This window comes from Vicia villosa, linkage group LG1 (genome assembly GCF_029867415.1).
Source record: "Vicia villosa cultivar HV-30 ecotype Madison, WI linkage group LG1, Vvil1.0, whole genome shotgun sequence".
NCBI classification, from domain to species: Eukaryota; Viridiplantae; Streptophyta; class Magnoliopsida; order Fabales; family Fabaceae; genus Vicia; species Vicia villosa.
In genome coordinates, this window is record NC_081180.1 from 14,777,681 (window position 1) to 14,792,011 (window position 14,331).

The following is a 14,331-nucleotide window of genomic DNA, read 5'->3' on the forward strand; positions in this document are numbered from 1 at the left end:
CCCACAAAATCAAAGTTTTCTCAAAACTCAACTGTTGGATCGTTCAGAAATTTTAGCACAATGTTTCCCATTCATAAGAGTGAGTACATTCTCAACAGTGGAGATTAGATTCTGAGTTTTGTAAGTTTGTGTGCTAAGTCCATTTATGAGGTGCAAATTTCTTGGTGTTTTTGTGATTGTTTGTCTCTCTTTATTCTTGTGGTATTCCAAGATTGATTATAGATCTTGATGTTTACGTATGCCTCTAACTATTGTTAGAGATAACCTTGATTGTACCTATTGTTGATTATAGTGGAGATATTAAGTAGCATACGTGCCCCGTGGTTTTTTATTCCTAATTAACGAAGGTTTTTCCACACTAAATTTGTGTTGTGTTGCTTGATGTGTTTTGTTGACTTTCTTTGTATTTGGTATTTGGGAGATATTGTGTTGTTGAATTATTCGGTTGCATTGTGGATATACTCTCAACAAGTGGTATCTAGAGCCGTGGTTCGATTTGTGTAACGATGGAGACGAGCACATCAAGAATGGTGAGTTTGAATGGTTCCAACTATAATGTTTGGAAAGGAAAAAGGAAGATTTTTTTATGTGAAAGATTTTCACTTGTTGATTTTCTTTAGTGAAAAACTCGATGGAAAGAGTGATGAAAAATGAAATTTGTTGCATAGACAAGTTTGCGGTTATATTCGTCAATAGGTGGATGATAATGTTTTAAATCATGTGAGTTCAGTGAATCATGTCAACTAATATCCCATTTCCAAGGACTTCCACAAGCCCTTAAGAATGGGGACATACACCAGGACAATGCGAATTTTGTTGGACATTACCTCTGTAGGGCCACATCGAAGTTGGAGGTATTATACTGACTTATTTTCTATCACAACTTTACTTTCAAATTTTTTACAGTATACATTTTCATTCAAAATTATTTAAATTCCCACAATTTTAATTTCATATCTCTTTCAACTCAATGTTTTTTACATTCCATTCAATTGGCCACCTCCTTTTTTCAACCAATTTCATCTATAATACCTGAACTTGTTTAAAAGATTTTCCAAACTACAACCGGTTTCAATTGTCTTTTAGAATTTTAAAGAGTTTTCTCCACACATATACACATAAAGAAATCCATTCTTGGTCCGAGCCTTTAAACATTTTTACTTCTTTCTCTTATCTTTAAGGTTACATTAAAAATTGGATCAGTGATCTTCAGATATTAGTGTTTTACATTATTACAACATAGAATCACTAGCTACAGGAGTTTGTAAAACCTCAGATATGACTTCCCAAGAGTGATTCTCATCATCCATTACGCGCCTTCGATCGAGAAAAGCCGGCCTCATTGGTGTTGTAACCATATCAATTTTAAATGTCAACAATGCTACAATCTGTGACATTGCAGGTCTCAAATCTGGATGTGGCTGAAGACACAAAAATGCCACATGAAATGCTTGCATAACATCCTTTTCTACATATCCTTTTTCTCTCAGCTTTGGATCTATAAGATCCATCACCATTGACTTCTCATAAAGTTTCCATGCCTATAAACAAGAATTCATACAAACATCATTTCAAAGCCTTAACAACAAAAATTGGTTCGATTAATCGTTAAAGAAACGAATAGGAGTAGTTACGTATTCAGGAAGGTACTGCATTTCTGAGGGTAAAGTGAGATCTGTGTTTTTTCTACAGCTGATTATTTCAAGCACGAGAACTCCGAAACTATATATGTCTGCCTTTTCAGATAACTCTCCTCTGATTGCATATTCAGGAGCAGTATAGCCTCTAACCGAAGAGAAACAAAGATCATTAGAAAACTTGAAGAACAAGAAACTGACATGTTGTCTGTAGTAATAATTTAAGGCAATGAATTAATTTAATGTAATCATATGTTTAGATGTTATGTTGGGGTCAGACACTAACGCGTGATGTATTGTTTAAATTAAGGACTTACAATGTTCCGGCGAATTGAGTGCTAAGGTAAGCTTGGTCTTCAGGAAAGAATCTAGCTAGTCCAAAATCACCAATCCTCGGCTGAAACTTTTCGTCAAGAAGAATATTACTTGCTTTGATATCGCGGTGAACAATTCTCACATGCGAATCCTCGTGAAGGTATTGCAACCCTCGCGCTACTCCAAGAATAATTTGAAATCTTGTGCTCCAAGTAAGAAATTCATCAGTATTCCCATGAACAAAGAGGTCTAAACTTCTGTTCTTCATGTATTCGTAAACAAGTATCCTTTGAGGTCCATCTGAGCAACAGCCGAGAAGGCGAACGAGGTTTTTGTGCTGGATGCTTGTGATCATTCTCACTTCTGCTAGAAATTCTCTTTCTCCTTGATGAGATTTATCAAGAGACAGTTTCTTACAAGCAACTAGTCTTCCATCTACCAACTTTCCCTGTCAAAACATAAATTTTGCAGTCCTCAAAATCCATAGACTCACAATTTGAACCTCAATTTGATTAACACGAAAACCATGTAGCGAAGCGAGTATCATTAGGTTTAGTACCTATATTTATACCTGATATACCGGGCCAAATCCGCCACTTCCTAGAAGGTTTCTACGATGGAAATTCTTGGTGGCCTTTCTCAGTGTCTGGAAATCAAAGTAGCTAATAGTCCTAAGGTTTCCACTGATGAACTCCATGAATCCTGTGTGTATCCATATTGAAACTTCAACAAAAGTTGATCTTTACAATGCATATATATAATGTATTTTTTTTCGGTATATTACCATGATTCTGACTCTGACTTTGCGGCGAAGCTTTCTTCTCTGGTAGTTCTGGAGGGACACGTTTAAAACGCTTCCAGAATACACAGAGAAGAATGAGCAATATGATGAGAACTACTATCCCTCCAAGTAAAAATAACAAAGCTCCCGAGACATGGCGCGCAGGGGGCGAGGAGGAGGAGGAGGAGGAAGATGAAGGAGGTGTTTCTGCATATCACAAGATATCAAAGTAAAGATAACATGAAAAACTTACTATTACATCATATTGCATTATTTGATAACTGAGAAAACTAAGGTAAAAAAAAAAAGAAACCTTGGAGTTGAAGTAATCTTCGAGACATTGTTAAGGACAGAAGAAAGTGTTGTTGTGGAAGTTGAGCCGTCTTGGTCGGTATTGAGATAACATAGCAAAATATGAAGAGGTGAAATTCAACAACTGGCAACAGATGAGTTTTCTGTAATTGATGTCTACTACTATTAGCTAGCAATTGTTTGTTGTCGTTAATTGTTATCTTGAAAAACAAAAATGAAACAATTGGAGAATGATTCTATGTTATTTTATTGTATTGTAAGGTTGTTTCATAGAATGGATCGAAACAATGTAATGTTGCCGGACAATTCTATTGGGTGTGAGGTACGTATAGAATATTAAAGGGTTGCGGTCTAATACAGACATTCTAGTATCTTTTTAATTTGTTTTTCTCTTTGATTGTTATGTTATGATAAAAAAAAGTTTTAAATATGCACATTGTTCAAGTAAATATAGAGGTTTTGATTTAGTCTTTGTAATTTTTCACTGCAGCATAAGCATAGTTGTCCCATATGGCCCATTTATTTGAAGAAGCAAAATAAGAGTTTTTCAATTTATTTTGGGTATCATTCACTGCACCCCAAGTCTTATTCATACATCCTCACAAAGTTTTCAAAATATCACAAAAACACTTAGACTATGGCTCTGTTTGGTAAAACTAGCTGATAGCTGATAGCTGGTAGTTTTTAGCTGGTAGCTGGTAACTTTTAGCTGATAAGCTAATGTGAGTGTTTGGTAAATTAGCTGTTTCATTAGCTGATAGATACAAAATGACATTAATGACATTTTAATTAATGAGGGTAATAATATATTTTAGTTAAAATAATTTGGGTATTAATGGAAGAAAAACTCACAAGCTAAAAGCTACAAGCTCTAAACTCTAAAGCTACTTCAAATAGCTTTTGAAAAAAAATCTAAAAGCTAGTAAAAAAGCTACAAGCTAAAAGCTAAAATAGAGTTACCAAACAGAATTTTTTTTATTAATACGAGCTGAAAAGCTAAAAGCTAAAAGCTCTTTTTTTTTGTCTTACCAAACAGACTCTATGTTTGGTAAGACCCAAAAAAGAGCTTTTAGCTTTTCAGCTCGCATTAATGAAAAAACTCTGTTTGATAATGCTATTTTAGCTTTTAGCTTGTAGCTTTTTTACTAGCTTTTAGTTTTTTTATCAAAAGTTATTTGAAGTAGTTTTTGAGCTTGTAGCTTTTAGCTTGTGACTTTTTTACCATTTATACTCTTATTATTTTAATAAAATATTATTATCCTTATTAATTAAAATGATCATTTATGTCATTTTGTATCTATCAGCTAATGAAACAACTAATTTATCAAACACTCATGTTAGTTTAACAGCTATCAGTCACCAGCTAAAAGCTACAAGCTACCTGCTATCAACTACCAGCTACCAACTATCAGCTACCAGAAATCAGCTACCAGCTACCAATTATCAGCTACCAGCAATCAACTACCAGCTAGTTTTACCAAACAGAGTCTTAATATAAGTAAAAATTTATGAATTTTGAAATCCGTACGCACCTCAACACACCACAACAACTCACCCTCAGAACAATGGCCAAATCAAAGTAAAAAAAAAAGTTTGAATTTGAAACTCCAAATTAAACTTATGGATTTTAAAATCCAGACACTGTCATTTAAGTACTTGCGCTTTGTTTTTCCCTTCCATTTGAGACAAATCAAAACCAGTGTTGCAGAAGCTGAACTCTCATCTCTCACATTGTTCTAACTTTTTTCTCAAGTTCTACTTTTGTACATTCAAACTCAGGATCTTCATCAACTTCTACTCCGCTCATTCAAGTTAAGCACAAACAACTCTCACATTTAATAATATGTTTCTCTTCTTCTTTTTTTCTTCTGGTTTTTTTAATTTGTGATGCATGCAATTCATCAATAAGTTAAAGTTATGCTATATTATGATACATTCAATATAAATGTACTGTCTGTTTTTTCTTAATAAGATTTAGTGTGAATTTGAGGCATTTCAGGTTAAGGTACGTTCATGAGCACATTCTACTCTACTTCGTTTTAGTTCGGATTTTGTAATCTGAACCCTTAGCACAAATAACAAGATACATACTTTTTTGGTATTCATTCATTTTTAACCTTGTTTATTAATACATTATTTTTTAATTCTATAGAAAGAATGGGTGACGAACAACAAAGATACAAACATGGTCGAGTGATGCCCAACATGCTTTAATGCGTAAAGAAAAAGCTAGACTCTCAGAATGCTGTTTATCAGTATTTTTGGTAAACAATCACGAGTTTATTGTACTTATGAGATTAACTCGAAAATTTTCGAAAGTAATTTGTGCGAAATATTCGTATGAAAAGTAGTGTATGTAAATGAAATGAAACTGCTTGCATAAAGACAACATAAACACAAATCTTAACTAAAGAAAAAATTTGATAAATGACAAGTATATAAAATGCAATAAATGACATTAAACAAAAAGTAAAGATGGGAGGCAGTAAAGACATATGTTTTATTTAAGAAAGCAAAAATACAATAAAAATAAAACATGCAGACTCATACATTGTTTCTCACAAACTGTTTCGTTCTTTGACTTAGATACTTCAGTTATATAGAGAAAATTTAAGAAACTTTGCGACCCCTATTATAATGTACGTGACTGCTACTTATACTAGTCTAAAATAACTGTCGATGACAATTATATCTTCAAATGGAGGACACATATCCGCATGTAGTTTATCTTTCTGAAATGCTTCCATGTCGTCAGGCTTCAAAAACCATTGAAATGTCCAATATCACACGTTTGTAACTGCTTAAAATCATTAACTGCTTCTTGGGTTGGAAGCCCTCCAAACGTAGGTGACGTTGCACCGAACTGGGTTACCAATTTCTTTGTGTTCTTTATTCCTTTGTAATTTAATTAATAGTCTCTATATTTTTCTGGTATACATTGTCCTAAATATCGTGTCCAACATCAGTTCCCATAAGAATAAAATTTCAAAATCTTATAGTGTTATCCTTAGTAACTAGATGCATTGCTCGTTATTTTTTAGCTAACTAGGATAAATTAGGTGTGTTTGTTCTCTTTCTCCCATCTCTTTATTTTCTTGTATCGCTTTATTTACTACTATCTTCGTCCCTAAATATAAAACCTCGTAGACAAAATTACGCTAATTAAAAATGTTGGTTAGAGTATTAAATTTGTTGACTATTTATACAATTTTACAAATTTATCCTTAGGATAGAGCAATAATTGATTTTCATACATGTGTATTTATTATTGATTACAGAAAAATATGTGATATAATTAGGGGTGTGTTTGGCAAAAAATAATTAATGCACTTTGAAAGTTGAAATGAAAAAAAAAAACTCAATAGATTTTTATAACTAGGAACAGAGTTAATATCTTCTTATTAATATAATTTCTTCTTAAGATACTCCATAAAAATCATTTTATTTAATCACGTTGTTGAAAACTTTTATATCACAATTCATCATCCTCTTTGTGTTTAAAATCGTTTGGTCAACTACTCTGAATCCTCTATCATCTTCAACTAACATCCAAACTAGAGATTCATGTTGTAGGAGTTTCTTATCCTGTTTTTTCTATTATTCTTAATCTTAGGGTGTGTTTGGATTGACGGTGAATAAAATTGATTCTAACATAATTGAGTTTGGTAGAATTGATTTTATCATAATTGAGTTTAGCTGAATTGATTTATATTTAGATACATTTATGTAAAAGTGAATTGAATAATAAATTACAATGTAAAAATCATCCAGAATCAATTTTAGAGACAGAAGCTACAAATTCTAACTTCAAGTAGAATCAACTCTTTAGACAAAATCAATTCTACTTTTTTCTAACCAAACATCTTAAAATCACTTAGAATCAATTATTTACCTCTAGAATTGCTTTTGCCCTTTCCAAAAGGCAAACCAAACATGCACTTAGTATTATTTATTACTTTCTCCGTTTCCAATGAGTGTCGTTTTAACAAATAAATTTTGTTTCAAAATAAATGTCATTGCTATTTTTTTAATTTTATCCTTCAATTATTACTTTGTACACTAGTTCCAAAATATTTAAGATTAATTTAGTAAAAATATAATATTTTATGACAAAATTATTATATTTTTTAATTTCTGTGAAAAAGCTTAAACGTCACTTATTTTGAAATGGAGGGGAGTATATATATAATTTTTCTAAAATATTTTTTATTCAAATCTTTTCATTATTAGGAATAATATAATAAAATTTTAATGAATTTATATTTAAATTATTTTGTAAAATAAATTTATTTATTTTAATATTTATTTGTTAATTTTTTAAACTTTTTTATTAATAAAATAAAAAACGGATCTAATAAATATATTATATTCTAAAAATAAGGGAGAAGCCAGATGAATTTGAGGCTCTTAATAACAATTGAAAGGGAAGCCAATTCATTTTATGTCTTCCTTATGTTTAAAGAAAAATAGAAAGTAGGGTATATATGAAGAATTAATGAAAAAAAGTAGGATGTTTGAACAAATAAATTAGAAAACTAGCTTATTTAAAATTCTCATTTTTTGTGTTATAAAAGGAATAAAACTCTCAGTTGTGTCAAAATGTGTTCCAAAAACACAACTGATTTAGGAAATATGTAAGAAAGGAAGTGTGATGTCGGTGAGCTAAAGGTAACCACAATTCAAACGTGCAATTGTAAGATAACAACCAAGATAGTTTTCTATATCCACGTACTTACTTTTTATTTTTCTCCTCTTTTTGACAAAGTAGGTGATGTCAAACTACAACTTGCAAGCTACCAACAAAATGTAAAAATGATTTTGATATATTTAATTATTTTGAGTAGGATTGATTTTATTTTTAAAATTGATTATTTTTTAAAATTAAAATGTGTAGTTTTGAAATTTAAAAACAAATTTTTAAAGCAAATATTCACTGCAAATTATCTTTTTTCTTCTATAAAACTAGTGAGTCATGTAATAAAATGGAAGACAGCAATATTATTGGTGGCTGGCAGGCAGCATACCAGTGACGATGTAAGAATTTATTTACAAGCTAATTTAAGGATTAATAGCCTAATCCCAACTTGATTAAACAAGTAGATAGGAAAATTCCAAATTCTACTTTACTTTCTTTCAAAATCATTCATTGCTTTAAATACTCTAATGAATATTATGATATTAATTTGGTTAATAAATTTTTCTGTGATATTTATGTTGAACTATTTTTTCTATCAATTCTATAAAAAATTTCCTTAATTCATAAGCTCACAATGTTTCAAAATATTTTGAAAAACAAGTATTATATAATTAAGTTATTTAATAAAAAAATTCTTATTTTAATTGACTAGCTACTATTTATTACCATAAATATATATTTAACTTCTTTAACTTTTTGTCTCATGAATTGAAAATACTCATTGTATTAAATTTGATAATTTATATTTTGTATTATTCTTATTCTAAACTGATAATTAACTATGAAACGTATTCTTTTATGTAATTTATACAAATTCTTGATTTTCATTCAATATATAATTAATAAAAAATGAGTTACGTAAATTTCTTATATATACCGTATTATATATCACTTTTCCCTTCACAATTCATATGGGCTTGAAATTCAAGCAGTATTGCAACATTGTGTTACAGAAATAATAGAATTTTTTCAATTTTTCTAGAATCAAAATAGTACTATATGATGTAATTATTATTTTATATATTGTATATTTTGTATAGATTATTCAGTTTTCAATGTAATGTAAATAGAGTGGTTGATCGCAAAATACAAAGTATGTGTGGTGAGAATATATTGTATAGAAAAAAAAGAAGTTGTGAATGGAGGCAATCAAGTGCACATTTAAATTGGAGGTGACAAACATGAAAATAGGTATGACTTATTTAGTAAGATTTTTGATAAATTAATTGTAATTGTTTAATGTTACCATCAATTATATATGATGAAATCTTGAAGATTAAGTATGTATATATGAATTTTGAATGATGATGGTTAATTTTCATGTTTTAACTTCTTGATTTATATGCCAAGGCGGCTGGTCAGGAGATTAATATGTCAAAATCAGAAGTTTTCTTTAGTCGTAATCTGAGCATCCCTGCGCAAGAAGACCTGGCTAAGGTTATGGGGGTCCGCCATGTTCTTGGTACCGGTATTTACTTGGGACTTCCGTCTTTAATAGGTCGAAGTAAGAAGGCTACCTTTTCTTTCATCAAGGATCGTATCTGGAAGCGTATCAATTCATGGAGGGGCAGGTCTTTGTCTAGAACATGTAAAGAGACTATGATTAAGTCTGTGCTCCAGGCTATTCCGACTTATATTATGAGTGTTTTCCTTCTTCCGGATGGTGTGATTGACGATATAGAGAAAATGCTCAATTCTTTCTGGTGGGGAGGTGGATCTAATAGTAAAGGAATTCGATGGATGACATGGGAAAAATTGACAGTTTCGAAGGAGGAAGGGGGCTTGGGTTTTAGGGATTTTCGAGCTTTTAATATGGCTATGGTAGCTAAACAAGGATGGTTTATTATGTCTAATCCTCAGGCTCTTGTGTCCAGAGTTTTCAAAGCAAGGTATTTTCCGAGAACTTCTTTCTTTGATGCAACTCTTGGTTATAACCCCAGTTTTGTTTGGCGTAGTATGTGGAAGGCTCGGGAGGTCCTATCTTTGGGATGTAGGTGGAGTATTGGTGATGGGAGCAACATAAAAGTTATGCACGAACCTTGGCTACGTGGGAAAACGAGGGTTGCTTGAATGGTCCACAAATGCAAGGTGCGTACAATATTACAGTTAAGGATTTATTGTTGCCTAACTCTAAACAGTGGAATATGAGGGTTATTCGTGACTTATTTGATGTTACAGTTACAAAGGATATCCTACAAGTTCCCTTAGTAGAGGAGGTGATGGCCGACAGATTAGTTTGGAAGGAAGAACAACATGGAATGTATAGCGTCAGGTCGGGGTATCGTATTTGGATAAAGGCGAGGAAAAGATATGAAGGGGTGTCTATTGTTGATAATTGGAATAGCCTTTGGAAGATATCGGCACCGGCTAGAGTTAAACATCTCCTTTGGAGGATTTGTAAGGATTGCCTTCCGACGAGAGTGCGTCTCCGCAAACATCATGTTCCATGCATTCCTAATTGTCCGTCTTGTGATAACGGGTCTGAAGATGCTTGGCATATCTTTTTTGGGTGCACTGAGGCAATTTCTTCTTGGCGGGCGTCAGGTTTGTATAATGTTATAATTAACCGTCTCCATTCCTTCCAAGATGCTAAATCTGTTATCTTTGATATATGTTGCAAGGAAGATAGTAATCTTGTTGGTAGAGTAGCGGTACTAATAGAAGGTTTGTGGAAGAATAGAAATGATTTGGTCTGGAATAATGAGAAAGAAGATGCTACTAAACTTGGGTGGCTAGCATTGCATAAGTGGCAAGAATGGTTTTCTGCTCAACAAAGTCGGCACTCCGAAAGTATTGAGGAGAATCTATTACAGTGGCATCCGCCGCCGAGTGGTTCCTTTAAGTGTAATGTGGATGCATGTTTTAACCATCATTTAGGTACAACAAACCGTGGGTGGTGCATTCATGATGATCATGGTGACTTTGTTGTTGCTGGAGCTGCTTGGGATGGTGGTACTTTATCTATTCTAGAAGCAGAGGCTTTAGCCCTTAAGGAAGCTATCCATGGTGTTAGTACCCTTCACCTTGGCCATGTTTTGTTCGAAAGCGATTCTCAAGTGGTTGTCCAAAGTTTAAGTTCAAACGCTTGTGGTAACTCCGAGTTTAATTGTATTATTTCTTCTATTAAATTGTTGCTATTAGATTTTCCCAACTTTGAGGTTAAGTTTGTAAAGCGTCAAGCGAATATGGTTGCTCACACTTTAGCTAAGGCGGCCAATTCCTGGACTCGACGCATGCTATTTGATGAGACTCCTCCTTGTATTTCCCCTTATTTACATAATGAAAGAAGTTAAGTTTGATTTTGTCAAAAAAAAAAACTTCTTGTGATTTGTAAAATTTAAGAAAAAACATTATATTGTTAACCTTATTGTGTTTATAATTGCAACGTGTATCTATTAAGTTATGTTTACAACATGTTAAATTATAAATTATGAGAATGGTATAATGTTATTATTTTTTTCATTTAATCTTAAATATTTTTTATATCTTTTAATTTAATTTCAAAATACATTTTCATTTTTTAGTTAATATTTTATTATTATACGAATAGTCAACCTTTTTCGAGAAAAAAATATATTATGAGTATCTATTATATTTATTGAACATAACCACTCTAATTGTTTATTGTCGTAAATAAATTCATAATATTTACTATTTATATTATATTATATTATTATTGTTGTTATTATATTATTATAATTTTTTGTACAAATTATTTTATTATATATATTATAGAACTTTTATAATTGCAATTTATGTTTGTTTGATGCATTACAAAATATTGCAAATATGTTATTTTATTCATTGTTATAATTATTCGTTATAACAATATCAATTTATGAATAATGATTAAATGTCGCACATCTGAATTATATATGACACTCTCTCAAACTTCTTTTTGCTTATATTATTGTTTTTTAATATAATATGAATCAATTTTTTTACAATAATTAAATATTACTCATTTGAATTAAATGTCACATCATTTTTGTTGTATATTTATTTTTTGTGCAATTTTTAAAATTCTATAAAAATTAATGATCATATATTTTTTATTAGTATAACACCTTTTGATTACATTAAATACGGATAAGGATTTGGATTATCGGTTGCGTTTTCCGTGCAATACTATAGTAGCTTCTTTATGCTTTTATCTCTAATCTTTTTCTCTTTCTCATTCCCATCATTATATGTTTATTTAAAATATAAATTAACTGCGTATAAAGACTTATACCAAAATTTTTACAAAACAAAAAAAACTCTATGTGTACAAAGACTTATTACACGATTTTTTTTATTTAAAATTCTATAAGGCAATATAATTCTACAAAATTTTATATATTTGCAATATTTTTTTTATGTTGTTAACATAGTCTCTTAAAAGCTCAATCTAATACATATCAAATTTATTATTTTGGAATTTAAAAAAAATTGGAAATATTTATTGAAAATAAATTTTATTTTTCAATAAAAAAAATGTTTTAGAAATTAAAAATACACCATACTTGAATCATATATAATATTTAAAATATGTTTAATCAAACCCGTGCAACGCACGGGCCATAGATTTAGTATTAATAATAAATAAAATTGGCTTCACGCATTATTTATTTATATATACATTTAAAAACTTGCTGTTTAGGAGTTCTTTCTAATAAATTATTCATTGGGAAAAGATTTTTTTTTCATTCATAGGTAACGGAGTTTTTCCAATAAGTAAATTTTAATAAATAATTTTAAATTGTTAATTATTATTTTTTAATTATTTTCTTTATACATTGTCACATGTGTAATTTTAACATCGAAAACCAATTTTCTAGATGAAATTTACTCAAACGATCATTAATTTTTTAAAATTTTTTTAAGAACTAAAAACATAAACCAATATATTTATAACAATCATAAATATATCAAATTCTTTAATATTTAATAGAGGGCCGGTCTTGGGTCAGACCAACAGGCCCAAAGTCAGGCCTCCAAAAAATAGAGGTCTCAACATTATTTTTTATAAATTAAAAATTAAAATAAATATATAGATATTAATTGTTCAACTTAATATTCAATGTAATTTAATTAGCGTAGTGATAAAAAAAAAAGCTTATATTTGATCTAAAATATGATATTATTTTTTTACATTTCTTTTTAATGGAGATAATTTTTAAAATTGAAATCGGACCTCCAAATTGTCGAGGACGACCCTGATTTAACATTTAACTAAAACTAGTTAAGTAGTTTAATATTGAAACCAATGTGTAGTAATCGATTACCAGCTCCTAAAACAGCCAAAAATCAAAATTTCTACAGGTAATCGATTATCAATATGTGGTAATCGAGTACTACAACACCCAAACTGGAAAATATTCAATTTTCTGCATAAAACTCATTTCCAAACTACTCATATTCTCCCTAATCACACACACAACATGGAATCAAGAAATTCACCATTTGTCATGTTTAAACACACATTCTCTATCAATGATTCAATTAAGCATGCAAATATAAAAGTAGTGTCAATTAGAAATGTCACCAGAGCTCTCAAACCTCAGTTCTCAACATGCAATCAAAGCCATGAATTCACAATCAAGCATTTGATCGCACAAACAACAAATCATCAAACGTGTAAGTGCAGTTCATAACAAGAATCATGCAACAAATCAATTTCCATAGACATGAATTCACAATCTCAGAAACCCTAATCCCACACGCATCAAAATCCAAATTCTATGAAAACCTAAACCCCTAGCTATATATGAACTCCACCTTGCCTTAATGAGCTGACATGCCTCAATGAAAAAGAAAGTAGGCGGGCTAAGCGAGCTAAAGCTTCCCTTAGCGAGAATGACAGATTAACACCCTGTAAATAGGGTTAGTCGGTTAATTTGAGATAATTTGGTGTAATTAAGTAGTTTTCTTTGTAGGGAGTGACTTCAATCCATTGTATACAAAAAACATAACAAGAGATGAAAAGAGAGGAAGATTGAGGGTGGTAGCATTGTCTGAGGAATCGACAATAGATGTTTTTCAATGTCTTTCTTCTAGGGCTTAATTGCAAAGCTACGACGTGTAAGCGTAACTAATTTTTCTTTTGTTGGGTTAGATATAGTCTCCCTAATGCTCACGTATTTTTCGTAAGCTTAAATATTGATGAATTATTTGTTCGTAATGTTTGTTTTGGATTAGCTACCTAAAACATGTCTTCAGGGTCTGACTTGATATAATTACTAGATCCAAACTTTTCATCTATTGGATATGCTAAAGTCTATACATAAATTTATCTATTCAAACTTAATGTTATCTTATCGGTTAATAGACTGAGAAATCGTCTATTAGATAATACAATTGATCTCACGTCCTTGACTCAAACATGAGTTAAGATGAGTGTGAAGACGATAATATTATTAGTTGATTAGAATTGCATATTATACCGATTGTTGATATTACATGAGAATATGTCGATAAAATCTAACCACAACAAACTTCCTCGACTATTACACACGAAAGCTCATTTTACATTCTATATCCACAAACAATCAACATCTAATAAATCTTCTTTAAGTCATAAAGACTATTAAACAGTCTTTAAAATACAA

The 14,331-nt window shown here is 30.7% G+C and overlaps 2 protein-coding genes across 2 annotated transcripts; one reads left to right on the forward strand and one right to left on the reverse strand.

The window, feature by feature from the left end:
* Positions 1-1,146: 1,146 nt before the first annotated feature.
* Positions 1,147-3,325, reverse strand: LOC131601470 (cold-responsive protein kinase 1-like). The gene is made up of 6 exons (XM_058873300.1): positions 3,047-3,325; positions 2,737-2,940; positions 2,524-2,654; positions 1,955-2,400; positions 1,635-1,785; positions 1,147-1,541 (listed from the first exon to the last, which is right to left on the reverse strand). The coding sequence occupies exons 1-6, from the start codon at positions 3,072-3,074 to the stop codon at positions 1,233-1,235; spliced, it is 1,269 nt and encodes a 422-aa protein (XP_058729283.1). The 5' UTR covers positions 3,075-3,325; the 3' UTR covers positions 1,147-1,232.
* A 5,787-nt stretch (positions 3,326-9,112) lies between these two features.
* LOC131651044 (uncharacterized mitochondrial protein AtMg00310-like) lies at positions 9,113-9,811 on the forward strand. The gene has a single exon (XM_058920741.1). The coding sequence runs from the start codon at positions 9,113-9,115 to the stop codon at positions 9,809-9,811; it is 699 nt and encodes a 232-aa protein (XP_058776724.1).
* Positions 9,812-14,331: the final 4,520 nt, after the last annotated feature.

Coding starts and splice junctions, on each gene's coding strand:
- LOC131601470 (XM_058873300.1), bottom strand. CDS start 3,074: ATGTCTCGAAGATTACTTCAACTCCAAG. Junction 2,401..2,523: donor GATTTGGCCCGGTATATCAG/GTATAAATATAG, acceptor ATGTTTTGACAG/GGAAAGTTGGTAGATGGAAG. Junction 1,542..1,634: donor TGCAGTACCTTCCTGAATAC/GTAACTACTCCT, acceptor TCTTGTTTATAG/GCATGGAAACTTTATGAGAA.
- LOC131651044 (XM_058920741.1), top strand. CDS start 9,113: ATGTCAAAATCAGAAGTTTTCTTTAGTCGTAATCTGAGCATCCCTGCG.